This window comes from Myotis lucifugus, unplaced genomic scaffold (assembly GCF_000147115.1).
Source record: "Myotis lucifugus unplaced genomic scaffold, Myoluc2.0 scaffold_176, whole genome shotgun sequence".
NCBI classification, from domain to species: domain Eukaryota; kingdom Metazoa; phylum Chordata; class Mammalia; order Chiroptera; family Vespertilionidae; genus Myotis; species Myotis lucifugus.
The window spans coordinates 2433397-2451455 of NW_005871224.1; the positions used below are offsets into that span (position 1 = coordinate 2433397).

General features: G+C 43.2%; 1 protein-coding gene across 4 annotated transcripts in view; it reads left to right on the forward strand.

Moving 5' to 3' along the window:
- Window positions 1-12781, forward strand: part of TNFRSF17 (TNF receptor superfamily member 17) — a 53312-nt gene extending 40531 nt beyond the window's left edge. For 2 of the 4 annotated variants that reach the window (XM_023760206.1, XM_023760207.1), the window contains 3 exons: window positions 9904-10299; window positions 10652-10783; window positions 12271-12781. In XM_023760206.1, the coding sequence (XP_023615974.1) occupies window positions 10182-10299; window positions 10652-10783; window positions 12271-12554 (534 nt within the window). In that variant the 5' untranslated portion in view covers window positions 9904-10181 and the 3' untranslated portion in view covers window positions 12555-12781. The remainder of the gene's footprint in view (window positions 1-9903; window positions 10300-10651; window positions 10784-12270) is intronic. The other 2 variants (XM_023760204.1, XM_023760205.1) reach the window with 2 other exon arrangements.
- The last annotated feature ends 5278 nt before the right edge of the window (window positions 12782-18059 follow it).

Here is an 18059-nt window from a genome sequence, read left to right on the forward strand (position 1 = left end):
TTTTGGGACATCCTATATACATATCTTTTACTTACATGAGAGAGAGAGCGTGTGTGTGATATCTATGTCTATATCTAGCTATATAAATGTATGTGTGTGTGTATATATATATATATATATATGTCTATAGCGATATATATGTATGTGTATATATATACACATATTTTTTATCCTGTACTTGTCTCATAAAATTAAAAATTCTTCAAAAAGAACATTGATCAGCCCTGGCCGGTTTGGCTCAAAGGACAGAGCGTTGGCCTGCAGATTAAAGGGTCCCAGGTTCAATTCTGGTCAAGGGTACATATACCCAGGTTGTGGGCTCAGTCCCTAGTGAGGTGCGTGCAGGAGGCAGCCGATCGATGATTCTCTCTCACCATTGATGTTTCTATCTCTCTGTCCCTTTCCCTTCCTCTCCGAAATCAATAAAAATGCATTAAAGAAAGAACATGGATCAGCTGCATAATATTCACTATTATATGGGCCTGTATCCATATAGGCCCATATAATAGTGAATATTATGGATGGACCATGTTCCTTGTTAAAATATACTATCTATACCCGATTGCTTTTTTTATTATTACTTTTTTAGTTTTTGAACTTTAAAGATCAGATTTATTTGGAGAAAACAAAAAACCCCACAACCCAAAGGATGGATTCACATCTCAAGACATCTCCCAGGTAGTAAGTCTACAGATTACAAATCATTTTCATAGAAGATATTTTTGTACAAATTTTACATGTATTGAGTAGGACGTAAATCCCTGTTTCTGTTTTAATGGGGGGCCCGATTGCTTTTAACTACCTGAAGTAGTTAAAAAGAAATTACCCAAAAATATGTGAGAAAGGAGTTTTACATAATACACATGAGAGCATCTAGAGAGAAAAAGCATGCTTATGATATTTAAAAAACACACATATTGGAGTATTATAGAAAGCACTAAATAATAATTACCAAAATAATGTATCATAATAAATACCATCTATAACCACCAAAGTAAATGACATTGAAGCATCTAGCTATAGACGCAGTATTGCAATGATATTTGAATTTCTGGATATTTCTTGACTTTGAGAAAATGTAAGGGTTGTGGTCTGACTTGTAGGTTTTCTATAGGCCTCTGTGCCTGCTCTGTGCTACAAATCAGTCATCCTGTAAAAAGGGAATCTGGCATTTGCCTGCAAGTCCATTCCTTAGTCCTAAGCCCTTGCCTTAATTCATTTCTCAAACTCAAATGCAGCCTGCCCTCCAGTCTTGCACTGCCTCCTTTCCTCATGTTCTGTTCCAATTATCTATAGGAACGTAAGCACAGGTGACCCAGAGCGTTTCATTTGGATATACCAATACAAACGTCAAAGGGTACTTACTATTAATTAATATGGCCGAGCTTAACCAAAAACTAAGAAGAGAGAGAGAGACACAGGAGATAAACAATGCAAGAAATCACACAGGTTTATTTACCAGAGAGCTGATGGGTTTCAGTCCTTGGCAGGCCACCCGGAGACACTCGCCGACAGAGGAGACACACAGAGGTCGTCAAAAATACGCTGCAGCAAGGAGCTCGGTCTCTTGACTTGCAGAGAGAGGCCTCTAGCAGTTTGGGCTCAGGCAGAGCAAGAATGGCAGTTTCGCAGTTTGGCAGTTTCCAGGGGGGAGGAGAGCATCCTGTCTGTGGAGGGCAGACAAGCGTCTGAACCGCAGCAGATTTGCTCTCCTTAAATCCTTGAAGCTGGGCGTCTTCAGTGTCTCATATCGGGTGCCATACACGGGTGTCGCCCTGTTATCTAGGTATACACTCAGGTGGGAAAGTTGTGACCATGTTCAAAGCTTATCAATCATACATACATCTTATTTTTGGGGTTGTTTACAAGTTTTGGTCTAAGAATAAAATGGGGTCTACTTATGCTAACTTATGCTAATACAAAGTGGAGTCTACTTTATGCTAACTTATGCTAATACAAAATGGAGTTTACTTTATGCTAACTAAACTTATTACTATAACAGGCTTCTTCAGTGTCTCTTGTCACTGTGTTCCGGTGGCCTTCTGGGCTTATCAGGATGCACACGCAGGGGGTTACAAGTTACTTATCAGGAGTTAACATGCAGGGAGTTGTTGATCAGGAGTTACAAGTTATTTGTCAGGAGTTAGCTTGCAGGGCGTTACAAGTTACTTATCAGGGTCTCACACACACACACACACACACAAGTTAAGTTTCACTTCTAAGTAAAGTTTAAAATTCACTCTAATAAAGAAATGAAATTTGATTATACTATCTTATACTCGCTAAACTTATTACTGTAACATGTTCCCTCACAATTCTAACATTTAATGCATAGTGCTGTTTTCCTCACTTTGTTTTGGGATGACCCTATTTATGTAGGGTCTCCCTCTGCTTATACTGCCTTAGCCAGCCATGCACAAACAACCTTCCCAGAAACTGACTGGCTCTGAGCTTCTAGTTAATAAAAACAAAATCACTAAAGTGGTTGTTTTTTTTAAAAGATATTTTTATTGATTTCAGAGAAGAAGGAAGAAAGGAAGAGAGAAAGATAGAAACATCAATGATGAGAGAGGATCATTGATTCCTGCACGCCTCCCCCTGGGGATGGAGCCCACCACCCCAGCATGTGCCCTTACCTCCTGGTTCATGGGCTGATGCTCAACCACTGAGCCACGCCAGCCAGGCACTAAAGTTTGCTGAGCACTTACTCTGGGCTAGGAACTTTGGTCATAAATTATTTGCTTATAAGCTTATGTGCTCTATAAATTAATCCTTTCAACAATCCCAGGAAGTTGGTACTATTATCAAGGACATTATTACAGATAAGGAAACTGAGGCTTAGGAAGGGTAAGCCACCTGCCCAAGGCTGCACAGGATCCATTGTGGTGCAGCTGGGCTTCAGGTTTTTCTGAATCTAAAACTTGTGTCACTCTGTGGGCAGGATGTGGACAGTTCTGTGTGAATATTTAAACTGCAAGTTCAAACAACAACATTAAAGATGTGTATTGGTCAGGAATGGGCAGGGGAGCTGCATCACTATGAGTATTACAGCATAAGAGATAAATTAGATGCAGTGCTTCTCAACCTTCTGGCCCTTTAAATACAGTTCCTCATGTTGTGACCCAACCATAAAATTACATAACTGTAATGTTGCTACTGTTATGAATCGTAATGTAAATATCTTATATGCAGGATGGTCTTAGGCGACCCCTGTGAAAGGGTCATTCGACTGCCAAAGGGGTCGCGACCCACAGGTTGAGAACTGCTGCATTAGAGGAATCAGACCTTCCACAATTGTGGGAGGAGCCGGGGAGATGAGGGCTAGAGGAGTCACCTACCATTTGATCTGAGAGATCAGGAACATTCAGTTGCTAACATGGGGTAGTGAGGGGAACTTTTAGGATGGTCCAGGTTTCCTCGGTGTAGCCCCTACCTCTGTGAATCAGGAACCAAGCATGTGGTGGTGGGACTGAGGCCATCATTGGTCAGCAGGGCCAGCAGTTGGGAAGAAGAGCTGGAAGTGGAGCAAAGGAGGTAGAGCATATACTTGAACCTATTAGATTATCTGCGTGACCATGCATCACTGCATGCAATGATGTCCTTCAGAGAACAGTGGCTGCTGTTTCCCACCTGTTTTCCAAGTCTCACATATGTTTCTCCTTGGCCAACTCTTTCCTGAAACCATACAGGGATGGAGATTTGGGGAGACACAATTCCCAGAGTAACTAAGTGGACATAACACAATGTAGTACAGAGGTTATTCAAGGAAATTGAAAGAAGGCAAGGCTTGGATGTGTAGTCAAGGGCCTTGTGATGGTTAATTTTATGTGTCTACATGGCTGGGCCATGGGCTGTCCAGTTAGTTGGCCAAACATCATTGTGGGTGTGTTTTGGATGAGGTTAACATTTGAATGGCTAGACTGAATAAAGCAGATTGCCCTCCCCAAGGTGGGTGGGCCTCATCAAATAAGTTGAAGACCTGAATGGAATAAAAAGGTTGACCTTCCCTTGAGTAAGAAGGAACCCTCTCGCCTGACTATTGAGTTGGGACACTGGTCTTTTCCTGCCTTTGAACTCAAACTAAAACACTGGCTCTTCTTGGATCTTGAGCCTGCTGGCTCTTCCACAAAATGCCGACTTCTGCGCATGGGCCAGGAAGTTTCAATCGCACTGTACGTGCGCGCCCGCATGTGGTATTTTGTGGAAGAGCCACACTCAAGGGGCCAAAGAGCCGCATGTGGCTTGCGAGCTGCAGTTTGCCGACCCCGGGACTAGAACATACACCGTTGCCTATCCTGGTTCGCAGGCCTTTAAACTGAGACTGCAACTACACCATTGACTCTCTCCAGCTTGCCAACCTTAGATCTGAGGACTTCACAAGCCTTCAAAGTTGTGTGAACCTATTTCTTGTAATAAATCTCATTCTCTCTCTGTATACATCCTGTTTCCCTGGAGAACCCTAACACAGGCCTAGATTTCCCTTTCTGAGTAAAAAAAAAATCTACTTGGAAGTTCTTGGAAGAAATTGTGTACTTTTGGTTTGGATTTAATTGCTAAAGGTCAAAGCGTTCTGCTGTGGAAACTTGCTTGTAATTGAGTAATTTTGGAAAAAGAATCTTTTAGTTGGATGGAATTTTCCTTGCAGAACGTGCTAATGGCTTTGGACATTTGAGGCAGCATCTCTTTGCTTCTTTGGAGCTGTGAGTGAGTGCAGAAGCCTGAAGGTGCCTTGGGAGGCTTTCCTCTCTGTTCTCCGGGGAGGGAGGTCACGCCCAGCACCCTTTTGGTGATGTTATTACATGAACAAACGCTTTCATGAAACATTTAAACATCCTTTTTTTAAAAACCAGGCGACCTCTGTTTTACTGTGGTCCTGCTAAGTCCCAAAATTACAGTCTTCGAGAACTGGAGGGAATCATGGAAATAATGTAGTCAAAATTTTTCCAAATTGTGTTCCACGGAACATATATTCCTAAATGTTCGTAGGTGGACCTTGAAAAAAGGGATCCTATGATCAAGTCGGTTTGAGAAGGGCAGCACACATGCTCCCTTTTGGAGAATCCAAATGCACGTTAATAAAGTTTGAGCCCGGCCAGCATGGCTCAGTGGTTGAGTGTCAACCTGTGAACCAGGAGGTCACGGTTCAATTCCCGGCCAGGGCTCATGCCCCGGTTTCAGGCTGGATCCCCAGAGGGGGGCGTGCAGGAGGCAGCCAGTCAATGATTCTCTCTCATCATTGATATTACTATCTTGCTCTCCCTCTTCCTTCCTCTCTGAAATCAATAAAAATATATTAAAAAAATAAATTAAGGAATAAATTTTGAGACACCTCTTAGTCTTTGAGGTGGAGACATCAAGTAGGCAGTGGGAAGGTCGGTCTGGATTTCAGGGACAAGGTTGAGGTTGGATACATTGGTTTGCAATTTAACATGTTTAAAACCATGAGAGCAGATGAGATTTCTCAGGAGAGGGTTTAGAAGAAATAAGAGTATGTGAGGTCTGGAGGTGCCGTAGCTCACAGGTGACCGTGAGGGGAGGACCTGAGGATGGAGCCAAGACTCGGAAGACGGCACTGCTGAGCCAAGTGACCAAGAGAAACCAGGATACTGTTGGCCATAACTAAAGCCACTAAAGCTGACTTTACCATTGTACTTTTCAGCTACAATGCCAGTAAATTCTTTTTCAAGTTTTTATGTCATATCTCATGGAAAGAGTTCCGACTACTAGGACATTTCCCAACCTCTTTTGCACACGTATCTCTGTCTCCTCCTAGTCTCTGTTTCCCCATCCGCTTACCTGTCATGGAGGAGAATCAGCTGAACCTAAGATGTCACCCCCACCTTGAGGTGCAAAGGGAAGGCACGACTTGCCCCAGCCAGTGTCGGTTGTCAACATTTCAGGCACGAGTGGAGGAATCAGTTAAGAATTGGTTAATATGGTTAAGGATTTTATTTTTACTTTTGGGTTGTTGGCAACCAGCCAAAACTGACTCTGGCTAATTTAAGCCAAAGGGGGACTCTATTGGATGATTCACCAGGCTGCCCCACAAAATCAGAGACAGAGCTGAGCAAGCTGCACAAAGACTGGAGAAGGGAGGAGCCAGAGTCGCCCGGGGGAGCCTCCCTGGGCTCTCACCAAATCCCTCTCTGGGCCATTTCCAAATGGTGCGACTACCAGGCCAGCGCTCTCGGTGTTCAACCTTGAGATGACCAGGACAGAGAATAGACTTGAGGGGCGACAGGGTAAGGCGAGGAGGGAGAGAAGGCAAAGGCCTTTGGCCCTGGTTCCTGCGAGTGCACTCTGCATATCTGAGAGGCTTGGGGACTGGCCAGGAAGGGTCTGCTGTAACCTCTGAGGAAGGAGCCACCCCTGGGCCTCTCCAGGTTGCCTGCGGCCTAGAGTTGATGAAGAATAACCTCTGCGTCCAGCCGCCGTGGCTCAGTGGTCGAGCATTGATCTACGAACCAAGTCACGGTTCGATTCCCAGTCAGGACCTATGCCCCGGTTGCGGGCTTGATCCCTAGTGTGGAGTGTGCAGGAGGCAGCCAGTCAATGACTTCCTCTCATCATTGATGTTTCTCTCTCTCTCTCTCTCTCTCTCTCTCTCTCTCTCTTCCCTCTCCCTTCCTCTATGAAATCAATAAAAAAGAAAATTAAAGATAAATAAAAAGAATAACCTCTGTGGGCTTCAGTGCTCTTAAGGCCCAGTGAGTGCACCTGGGGAAAGGCTTCCTTCAGTGCTTTTGGTTTCCAGGCCTCACGCTGTCCCAGATTCTGCCCAGGTTGGTCTCTCTGACATCTTTACTCTATATTTTTTTTCCCTTAGTGTGTGCTTTCAGCCTTAGGAAACCTCCCTTTCACTCTACTTTCTCTTTTCCTCAAAGTTCCCACCCACTATAGCCTGAGTGTTCATCCCCACCCCCAACTCATATGTTGAAAATGAACCCCCCATGTGATGGTAATAGGAGGTGGGGGCCTTTGGTAGGTGTTAGGTCAGGAGGGTGGAGCCGTTATGAGTGGGATTAATGACCTTATAGAAGAGGCTCCAGAGAGATCGCTTGCCCCTTCTGTCATGCGGGGTTATAGTGAAAAGATGGCTGTGAATTGGGCTCCCACCAGACACCAGATCTGCTGGTACCTTGACCTTGGACTTCCAGGCTCCCGAACTGTGAGAGACAAATTTCTGTTATTTCTAAGCCACCCAGTCTGTGGTATTTTTTATAGCAGTCAGAACAGACTAAGACACCACCTTTTAAAAAAATGATTCTTATTTTAAAAATAATCTTTATTATTAAAAAATAATTATTCAGTCCTGGCCACGTAGCTCAGTTGGTTAAAGTGTAGTCCTGATATGCCAAGGTTTCAGGTTCTATGAATGCATAAATAAGTGGAACAACAAATTGGTGTTTCTCTAAAAAATCAATTTAAAAATTTTTTAAAAAGTATTCAAATAGTACCAAAGATTTTTCAATGCAGTCTTTTCCCTGTGCTACTTCTTATCTCTTGCCAGAAGCAATTACTATCAGTGTGCTGTGTATCTTTCCAGATGTAAATAGCCTATGTTTATGTCTCTATATACAAACCCAGGCTATTTTATTTGTAAACACAGAAGAGCAGATTATACACACTGTTGAGTACCTTTCATTTTCTGCTCAGCGATGTGTTGCTCATATCAAAACACATCTGTCTCACCCTGGCCGGTGGGCTCAGTGGTTAGAGTGTTGACCTGTGGACTGAAGAGTCCCGGGTAGGTCAAGGGCATCTACCTGGGCTGCAGGTTCATTCCCGGTTGGGGTAGGTTAAGGGAGGCAACCAATTGATGTCTCTCTCACATTGATGTTTCTCTCTCTCTCTCTCTCTTCACATCACTTCCTCCCTTCTACTCTCTAAAAAATCAATAGGAAAAATAACCTCAGGTGAAGATTAATAAAAACAAACAAACAAACAAAAAACACTCCTGTCTTATTCTTTTTTATGGCTGTGTAGTATTCTATTCCAAGGCCCCCATTGATGGGCAGGCTTTTGCAAATACAAATGATACTGCAGTGAACACCCTTGTAAAGGGTGTCCCAAAATTCACGCAAGAGGTAATTTTGACAGAAAACACAGGTTTATAATTAAAAATTGTAAATTTTTTATTGATTCATAAAGTATACAGTATAGGGTTATGTATGGAATAGCACATTGGGTAAATGGCCTCCATGGCTTTGCTGGCACATACGCAAAGCCGTGGTCTTCATTGGTCTTCATTGTCCCTGCTTCTGGGCCATAATTGGTACTTGGTAATGCTTATCAAATTGAAGGGATTGAAATCAAAGGGCAACAGATATTATAATCTGATTCAATAAACCAAGCAAAATTAGGTTTTTATTTTTGTTGTTGTTATTGTTGTTAATGCTCATGCAAAATTCAAATCTTGCGTGAATTTTGGGACACCCTTTACATGTGACTTCAGGCACCTAAGTAAACACATCTATCAGAAACAGCAGTGCTTTCTTTTTTCTTTTATTGTTTAAAGTATTACATATGTCTCCTTTTTCCTTGATTGACCCACCCCCACAACAGTGCTTTCTTTTCCAAGAGTTATCAAAGCTTTGTTCTTCCAGTTTCCACCAGACTTCCCAGGCATTGCCCACATTGACTGCCTCCTCTTGTTTGTTTTTTTGTTAATCCTCACCCGAAGATATTTTTCCATTGATTTTTAGGGAGAGTGGAAGAGAGAGGGAAAGACAGAGAGAAACATCAATGTGAGAGAAACACATCGATTGGTTGCCTCCTGAACGAGCCCTGACCAGGACCTGGGCCGAGGAGGAACCTGCAACCTAAATACGTGCCCTTGACCAGAATCGAACCCGGGACCCTTTGGTCTGAAGGCTGACGCTCTATCCACTGAGCCAACTCGGCTAGGGTGACTGCCTCCTCTTTCTCTCTACTCTCTAAATATCTACAATATGGTTTCTATCCGCTGACACACTCAGAGGCTACCAATGACCTTAGCGTTTCACCTCTGACTTTTCCATAGACTTTGACCCTCACTACTCATCCTATCCTGAAACTCCCTTTTTGCCTGGCTGTGAGATAATCTTTGTCCTCCTCTTTCTCTAATCATGTTTCTCCTGTGTCCTTTACCTGCCTTTCAAAAGTCCCATTTGCCTGGAGCTTGAGGGAGTGGAACCTGCTGGGCCAGCCCTTTCAGCTCCTGGCTATCCCACCAGGCTTCCGCCTGGACCCCAGAGGAGTGTAAGGTTTTGATCAATGTCCAAGTCCAAACTCTCTTCAAGGCTCAAGTCCTTCATTAAAAAAAAAAAAGGAAGAAAAAAAAAAAGGTGCTAGTCTGGCCAGTGTGGCTCAATGGTTGGGCATCGACCCATGAACTAGGAGGCCTTGGTTAGATTCCCAGTCAGGGCACATGCACGATCCCCAGTAGTGGGCATGCAGGTTCTCTCTTATCGATGTTTCTCTCTATCCCTCTCTTCCTCTCTCTCTCTCAAAATCAAGAAAGGAAAAAAAAAATACTCCAAACATCTTTTCCTTCAACCCTCAGGCCAGTTTAGCTTTTACCCTAGACTTCCCTCTTTCGGTCAGAATTCTGGAATTCTTCCTAGGTTCACAACCTGGTAGGCGTGCTTGATACCCCTTTCCCTCGTTCACTTTCCATCAGTTCCGACTATGCTTTGGGGTTCCATGCCTGAATTTTGATCCCCTTTGTTAGACTGTATGTTTTTAAGGGGCACAGGCTTTGTCTTACCTAGCTCCCTGCGGCCTGTCACACAGCTCAGCTCATAAACAGATGCACCGAATAAGGTTATAGAACCTTCTGCCTGGTGCCTCAGGCTTGTCTACATCTTGCAACTGTCACCTGGCTGAGACATTGTCACTATAAATAAGCAGTTTCTGTTTCAGGTACGGCTTGCCCTTGATATTGACACTCCATCTCTTACCCCACCCAAGCCTCACACGACGAAACGGGAATTAGAGTTGGTATTCAAATCTTTGGCCGCAGTACAGACAGGCATCCCTATAAGCACAGAGCCATCGATGTGAGCTTCTTTTATTTCCTCGAAGTTGTTCGACGTGGTAGCTGCTGTCATTCCACTTGCTGGGGAATTCTTGAAGAGATTTTGCTTGTCTTTCCATGCGGTTCTCTCTGTGGTTTGTTTCTTTTTGTGATCAAGTTCCAGATGGCTCAACAGTGCCCTCCAAATGAATATTTTGACAGATTGCTGAATGCTTGCAAACCGTGTCACCTTCGGTGTTCTAATACCCCTCCTCTCATATGTCAGCGTTATTGTAATACAGGTAAGTACTACTGCTTGAACAGTTATTCGTTGGTGTGAAGTATTCTCTCTATACTAAGTGTTTATTCAAAGAATAAACATTACAGGGAAGGTGGTGAGCTTTTCTGAATCCAAAAAGAGAAAGGTAATGAGGCCGCTATTTAAATGCCAACAGGAATAATTATTCAGAGCTGAACTCAACTTCATGCAGCACTGTTAGCAACCCAGTATTTTATCAGCTCTTCTAATGAAGTGCTATTTAAAATTGGAAAGTCAATGCTGATGAATTAGGGGAATTGGATAGCAAGTAATCTTTACTTGATGTAGATGTTATCGGTTCATTCTCTCTCTCTCTGACATCTCTTTTAACTCAGTGAAAGGAACAAATGCCATTCTCTGGACCTGTTTGGGCCTGAGCTTGCTGCTGTCTTTGACAGTTTTCGTGCTGATGATCTTGCTAAGGAAGATGAGCTCCGAACCATCAAAGGACAAATTTAAGAGCACAGGTTAGTTTGGTGGCCAATCTTAGAAATCTGTTTCCCAGGGGTGGCTTTTGCGAGTTTCAGTTCCTTTTTCTTTTTTTACACTGAAGATTTCATTAGGTTGGAGCCCTTTTGAGTGTGTCAGAGGACAGATACGTGAAACGCACTTCTCTCCTGTGTTTGCACCTTCTTTGCAGGGGTCCTACAGTGTCAGCCTCCTCCCATGTTCTTCCCTTGAAAATCACTCTTTTGAATTACTGAGGCTTTCTTGGCAAACGTCCATCTTTTTGATCAAAGTTCACACATTGACTAAATGTCACTGCTAGCCAGGTCTGCTGCGATCAGGAAAGGTGTATTCGGCACGGTCCGTGGCCACGTTTTTAATACGAATATGTGTTATTTGCTTGGGTGAACATTCTACTGCTGAAAAATGTTAGAACTGCATAACCAGTTGCTCCTGGGTTACATAAGCAATCATCTCAAAGATTAGCATCTTTTTAATCAGTAGAGAACCAGTCCCAGAGGACTGAATGTTCCAGAGAAGTGATTGTTCCTTAACACCCTCAAGGTCTGAAGGGCTTCTTAAGATAAAACTACTTCTGCGGCACCTTCGCTTACTATCTGATTCCCAAACACTCTGCAGCCCCTGCCCTATTTCTTTCTGCATTTTTGTGCACAATCTGCAAAGCATCCACCTTATTCACTTTCCTGTGCAGGAAGGAGAGGTAAATGGTTGTCCTATATAATTTACTCATTTTTATTTTTGTTTTGCTTGGAATTTGAGGAACAGGTGGGGAAAGATGTCTAAGTCTGATGTTTTGGAAGATGGAGTTATACTGTGGAAGGTTGGGGAAATAGTAAAACATCTTCACAGGCATATGGTGGGGGCATAATGGAGGCTCCTTCCTTATGTCATCATGGAGAGTCATTAAAATTTTTTAATCTGACACAAAGCGTGAAAAGAGAAGCATCTTTACTTTGAATTCTAACGTGTTACTATAGGCTGATTTTGGTGTGCTGTAACATATGGTAATTTGTGTAAAATAAGATCAAGGCCAGTCTAGATTTGTATTTAAAATCGCTTGATTTTTAAAAATACTTTTATTTTAATTCAAGAGCGAGAGAGAGAGAGACAGAGAGAGAGAGAGACATTGATGTGAGAGAAACATCTATTGATTGCCTCCCACACACGGGGAATTGAACCTGCCACCTCTTGGTGCACAGACAAGACTTCTACCACCTGAGCTACACCGGCCAGGGCAATCACTTGATTTTAAAATGTGGGTCAACATAAGCAAACACATAAAAACACTCTATGCCCTACAGCATGTCTTTGAGCCTCTTGTGTCCTGTGGCCTGTTAGTTCCTGGCTTCTAGTGCAGGACATACTCATTGGTTTTGTAGGGGAAGATCTGTCTGGCACGGCTTTCAGCCTGAGGTGTACTGCTAAGACTGTCACAACCACACGCCCTGGGAAGTTCAGGTTAACTTTTCTGTTTCTGTGTAATCAGGATCGCCTCTCCAGAACAAGGCGAATGCTGACCTGGATGATAGAAAAGCCAGCAGGACCGGTGAGGAAATTCTTTCCAGAAGCCTGGAGTACACAGTAGAAGACTGTACCTGTGAAGACTGTGTCAAGAGCCAACCAAAGGTCGATTCTGACCATTTCTTTCCACTGCCAGCAATGGAGGAAGGCGCAACCATCCTTGTCACCACGAAAACGAACGGCTACTGCAGTGGCCTGCTCGCTGCTGAGAGTCTCACAAGGATGGAGAAATCCATTTCCACCAGATAATTAACCATTTGGAGTGATGCAGAGCTACTTTGAAAATGTTTTGGCAGAGGAAAGGATGGGGTATCAGGTGTCTTTAGGATGACTGTTATCAGTGGCCGATAGAGCTTTCTGTCCTCTAATTCTAGAAAATCATTATGTTCGATATATTTCTCTACCTTACTGTTGGGAGCTTAACTGTGGAAACTTCATTGGTTTCAATGATTAAATTCTTGACTCACTGAAAAAAAGGACTGCAATGTGTAGATCCCATAGTGACGCCTTTCTGCGGCTGGACCACTTCCCTCCTATACATGCACATATGCACTTCAGAACAATTGAATTTTTCTCTTTATGGTTAAAGGCAAGCAAGGTTGTTTTGTGTACTTCTGTAGGTGGGAGAAGCCTAGAGTCAGCCGTGCTAATTCAGTGTGCAATGACCTTGTGAGTTTCCAGTCTACTGGAGGCCTCAGGCATTATTATAATCATATAAATACGGATCGAATTACAAACTGCGATTAAAGTTTACTAGGTATAATTTTCAGACCCAAATGCAGGTAATAATGATCGCTACCACTTACATCGTTACTAATGTGCAGGGACTGTTCTAAGTGCTTTACCTGTACTAACTTATGTAATGCATACCATAAACTACAAGGTGGGTGTAGTTTTATCCTGCATCATCTCCATTTTACAGATTATGACAGAAACTAAGGCAGAGCAAAGTAACATAGCCAGTAAATGGAAAAGCCACGATTTAAACCCAGACATCTTGATCTCTTTCTTTTTTTTCTCTTCACATCAACTTAGTTCCATTTCCGAGTTCCCCATCTGTTTGGGTTACAGTCTTAGTCATTATAGGCCTGGGGGAGGGTTCCTCTTCTGGGGTTGTGCAAAGCTCCTCATGGAAAGGCTATGCAACAGATGCTGCATTGTGATAATCGATTGACTTTGATCATTAAGATGCCCATTGGCGCCACAGCATAGATCTTCAAGGTCTTGGGGCTTTGGAGCTTTTGTGTCAGGATGGGGATATGGGGAACCTTGGCGGGATCTTTTTACCCATTTGGGGCCCATCATGGCTCCATTTCAGGCCTTTCAGGGCCACAGGAGACAAAACAGTATAGTGGTTAAGGCACTGGTTCTTAGAGCCCGACTGCCTGGGTTTGAATCCTGGCTCTGTTAGTAGAAGTTACTTAACTACTCTGTTACACGAACACACACATTTTTCCCCCATAAAAGTATCTGGTTCATAATAAGCAATTTGGTTAGTTACACTGCTATGATGATTTTTATTAGTTCCTTTGAGGTCGAGTCTGAGGGCAGCCACACACTCCTTTACTATTATATTGCTCCTAGCTGCTCCTATCCCCTCACACCCAGTATAACCTCAATGAATTTAGATTTTTCAAAAGTTGATGTTAGGCTTTTGATTCCTGGTCTTCCAGGACCAGGCTAAAGTCTCGGGAAGAAGGAATTATAACACTTCGAGGAGATGGTTGGTGGTAGAAAACATTAAGCACACACTACAATTTCAATAACATATCCTGCATCAGGTGATGTGAAGGAAAGGTGCAGGGTGCGACGAGAAAGTATAACAGCATCCTCGTCACAGCTCCATGAAACAGGTATGTGATGGTCTAGCAAAGGTTACAAGGGGTAGGCAGGCCTAAGCTAGGTTTTCTAGGGGAGGATTCAGACACATCCACTCTTTAACTAGAATAACAAAGGAGCAACTGCCAAGTATAATTTTGAAAATGGGAAAGCAACCCCACCAAGCAAACACACAAGTATTTTCAACTACAGTTGAAATATATTAGTTTCAAGTATACAACATAGTGATTAGACATTCAGATAACTGACAACGTGATTACCCCGATTAGTACCCATCTGACAACTATTTTCATTTTTAAATTCTCCCTACACATGGCTGTATTTTGACAAAATTGTCATCATGGTGTGTACAGACCATTTTGCATGGGGCTGTTTTAAACTTAATGTCTTATCAGCGGCCTTTCCCACTTTCTCATAATCTTTATAATTAATTTTCAATTACTGCAGAGATTCCTTATGAGGTGCGCCATGATTTGCTCAGCTACTCTACTGTAGTTGGGCTTTGGTGCTTTCCACTATTATAAAAATATATTTTTATTGATTTCAGAAAGGAAGGGAAAGGGAGAGATAGAAACATCAATGATGAGAGAGAATCACCCATCGGCTACCTCCTGCACGCTCCCCACTGGAGATTGAACCTGCAACCAAGGCACGTGCCCTTGACTGGAATTGAACCCGGGACCCTTCGGTCCGCAGGCCAATACTCTATCCACTGAGCCAAACTGGATAGGGCAACTTTTTCATTATTATAAAAAAACTAGAGGCCCGATGCATGAAAATTTGTGCAAGAGTAGGCCTTCCTTCCCCCGGCTGCCAGCACCAGCTTCCCTCCAGCACCCAGGACCCGGTGGCTTCCCTCCGGCCCCGGCTTTGTCTGGAAGGAGGTCCGGTCAAATTAGCATATTACTCTTTTATTATTATAGATGCTCCTGAGCATCATTCTCCAAAGAGCTCTTGACCTCTGCTGAGTCCAAAAGTAAATTCCCAGGGGCCAGAGATTAAGTTTTGAGAGGCAATGTAGCAGAAAGGCCATGCTGGAATTCTGGCTCCTTTTCCCAGTGGGACTTGGTCCACAACTCAGTGTTTTCAACTGTGTTTCAAGGCATATTTGTGGATCAATTCTCTCAGTCAGCATTAAAAAAAAAAGTAGGCTCTCCTTTCCAGGAGCATGCCCCCATGCTCCCCTTTCCCCTCCTCCACCCTCTCCCTGAGGGGGGAAAAAAGTAAAGTACAAGAGAATACATTAAGTTCAGAATTGAGTGTTAATTATTTAAATAAACGCATGTGTGTATTGAGTTGTGATGAAAAGGTACTCTTTTACTCTGGGTTGCAGGCAAACACGTTGAGCAAATGCTCCTTTAATATTTCTTGGTCCCCTAACCCCCACCTGGAAGATGGGGCAGTAAAATGGATTCTTAAGATTGTTGTGAACATGTGTTCACACATGATGATCTATTTTCATCTCCACTGCCACCATGTTAGCCCTACGCACTATTCTCTCTTGCTGGACAATTGCAATGCCCCCCTAACCAGCTGCCCCCTCTCCACCGTCCTGCTACAGTTCATTCTCAAACCCTAAGAATAATCATTTAAAAACCTAATTCAGACTGTGTCATCCCTCTGCTTAAATTCTTGCAATGGCTTTCTATTCCCTTACCTACTGTGAGTGAAAAGGGGCCACATGCCAACCTGACTAACTCAGAGAAGGCCTGTGTGGCAGCCTTGCAAACTCAGAGACCTAAAGTAACCACAAGTGATGGTCTGAAATTAAAACTTTAAATTAAAAAGCAGTTTAGCCCTAGTTAGTTTGGCTCAGTGGGTAGAGCGTTGGCCTGCAGACTGAAAAGGTCCCAGGTTTGATTCTGGTCAAGGGTACATGCCTGGGCTGCAGGTTCAATCCCCAGTAGGGGGCGTGCATGAGGCTGCCAATCAATGATTGTCTCTTATCACTGATGTTTCTCTCTCTCTTCCTCTCTGAAATCAATAAAATTATATATTTCAAAAAAGCAGTTTATAGTGGGTAGTCATGTCCTAGGTTGGTATCTTCCCTGACAGAGATCAACTTTGATCTTAACTGAGCTTATTTAGTCTTTTTTTTAATTGTTTAAAGAATTACATATGTCTCCCTTCCCCCCCCATTGACCCCCCCCCCCCGCCCCGGCCACTCCCAGTCCCCAGGACAAGCCCCCACCGCCCCAGTGTCCGCGTCCATTAGTTTTGTTAGTATGTATGCATACAAGTTCTTTGGTTGATCTCTTACCCCTCCCCCGCTTCTCTGCCTTCTCTCTGAGGTTGGAGGGTCTGTTCAGTGTTTATCTCTGGATCTATTTTTGTTCATCAGTTTATGTCAGGGGTCCTCAAAGTTTTTAAACAGGGGGCCAGTTCACTGTCCCTCAGACTGTTGGAGGGCCGGACTATAGTTTAAAAAAAACCTATGAACAAATTCCTATGCACACTGCACATATCTTATTTTGAAGTAAAAAAACAAAACGGGAACAAATACAATATTTGTATTTGCATGTGGCCCGAGGGCCGTAGTTTGAGGACCCCTGGTTTATGTTGTTCATTATATCCCACATATGAGTGAGATCATGTGATATTTATCTTTCTCCGACTGGCTTATTTTGCTTAGCATAATGCTCTCCAGGTCCATCCATGCTGTTACAAACGGTAAAAGTTCCTTCTTTTTTATAACAGTGTAGTATTCCACTGTGTAGATGTACCAGTTTTTTCATACACTCATCTGCTGATGGACACTTAGGCTGTTCACAAATCTTAGCTATGGTGAATTGTGCTGCTATGAACATAGAGGTGCATATATCCTTTCTGATTGGTGTTTCTGGTTTTTTGGGATATACTCCCAGAAGTAGGATTTCTGGGTCAAATGGGAGTTCCATTTTTAAGTTTTTTGCATATAGATAACATACCTTTGGAATGTCACCAGTAACTTGTACCTTCCCCATTTTCCAGACCCCTTAGAGCACAATCAGTGTGCAAATCCCCTCAATGTTACTGTTATCCTTAATTGTTGACTGTGAACTATCCTATACCCACCTGTGTAAAAGAAGCATGTGTCTATCATTTTACTTTTTTTCCAATCCCAGAGGTTTTCCCGCTTTGCTTTCTACCACTTCCCTAATCTATCACCAATGGATTTCACGTAACCCACTTACTCTCCTCCTTTGATGGTAATTTATAAAAATAGGTTGAAGAACTGTCATTTTCCGGAGCATTATCTCAATACATTGAGATTCTGATTCCCAGCAGTTGTTGACAGTTTGGCTCAACTAAACTCTTAAAGATTCTTTACAAGTTTGAATGTTTCTTATGCTAACACTACTTAAGAGTTAGGTTGAAAAGTCCAAACTCCTTACAATGGCTTGCAAGGCTTATTTTGTTAGATTCCACATGAGTGAGATCATGTGATACTTGTCTTTCTCTGACTTATTTAACTTAGCATGATACTCTCCAGGTCCTTCCATGCTGTCTCAAAGGGTAAGAGACTCTTCCTTTGTACTGCTGCATAGTATTCCATGGTATAAATGTACCACAGCTTTTTTATCCACTCATCTGCTGATGGGCACTTGGGCTGTTTCCAGATCTTAGTCTATTTTGTCAGATATGAGTATTGCTACTCCAGTTTTTTCTTCCCCACCTCCACCCAATTCTTAATCTCTACCCTTTTCTCACCCTCTCCCTCCACCAATTCCTCTAGGCAGGGCTTTTGCACTTGGTTCTTTTCCTACAGATCTTCCCCGGTGTCTCCTTATCATCCAGGGCTCAGGTCTGAAGGCGGCTCCTTAGAAGGCCCTCTGGGACTGGCCATCTCCCTGTCCGCGACGCTTTGGCCCATTCTCTGTTCCTGCCTCAGCTTCTAGCTGCTCGCGTGCGCTCATCTCGAGCTTTCCTTGTTAC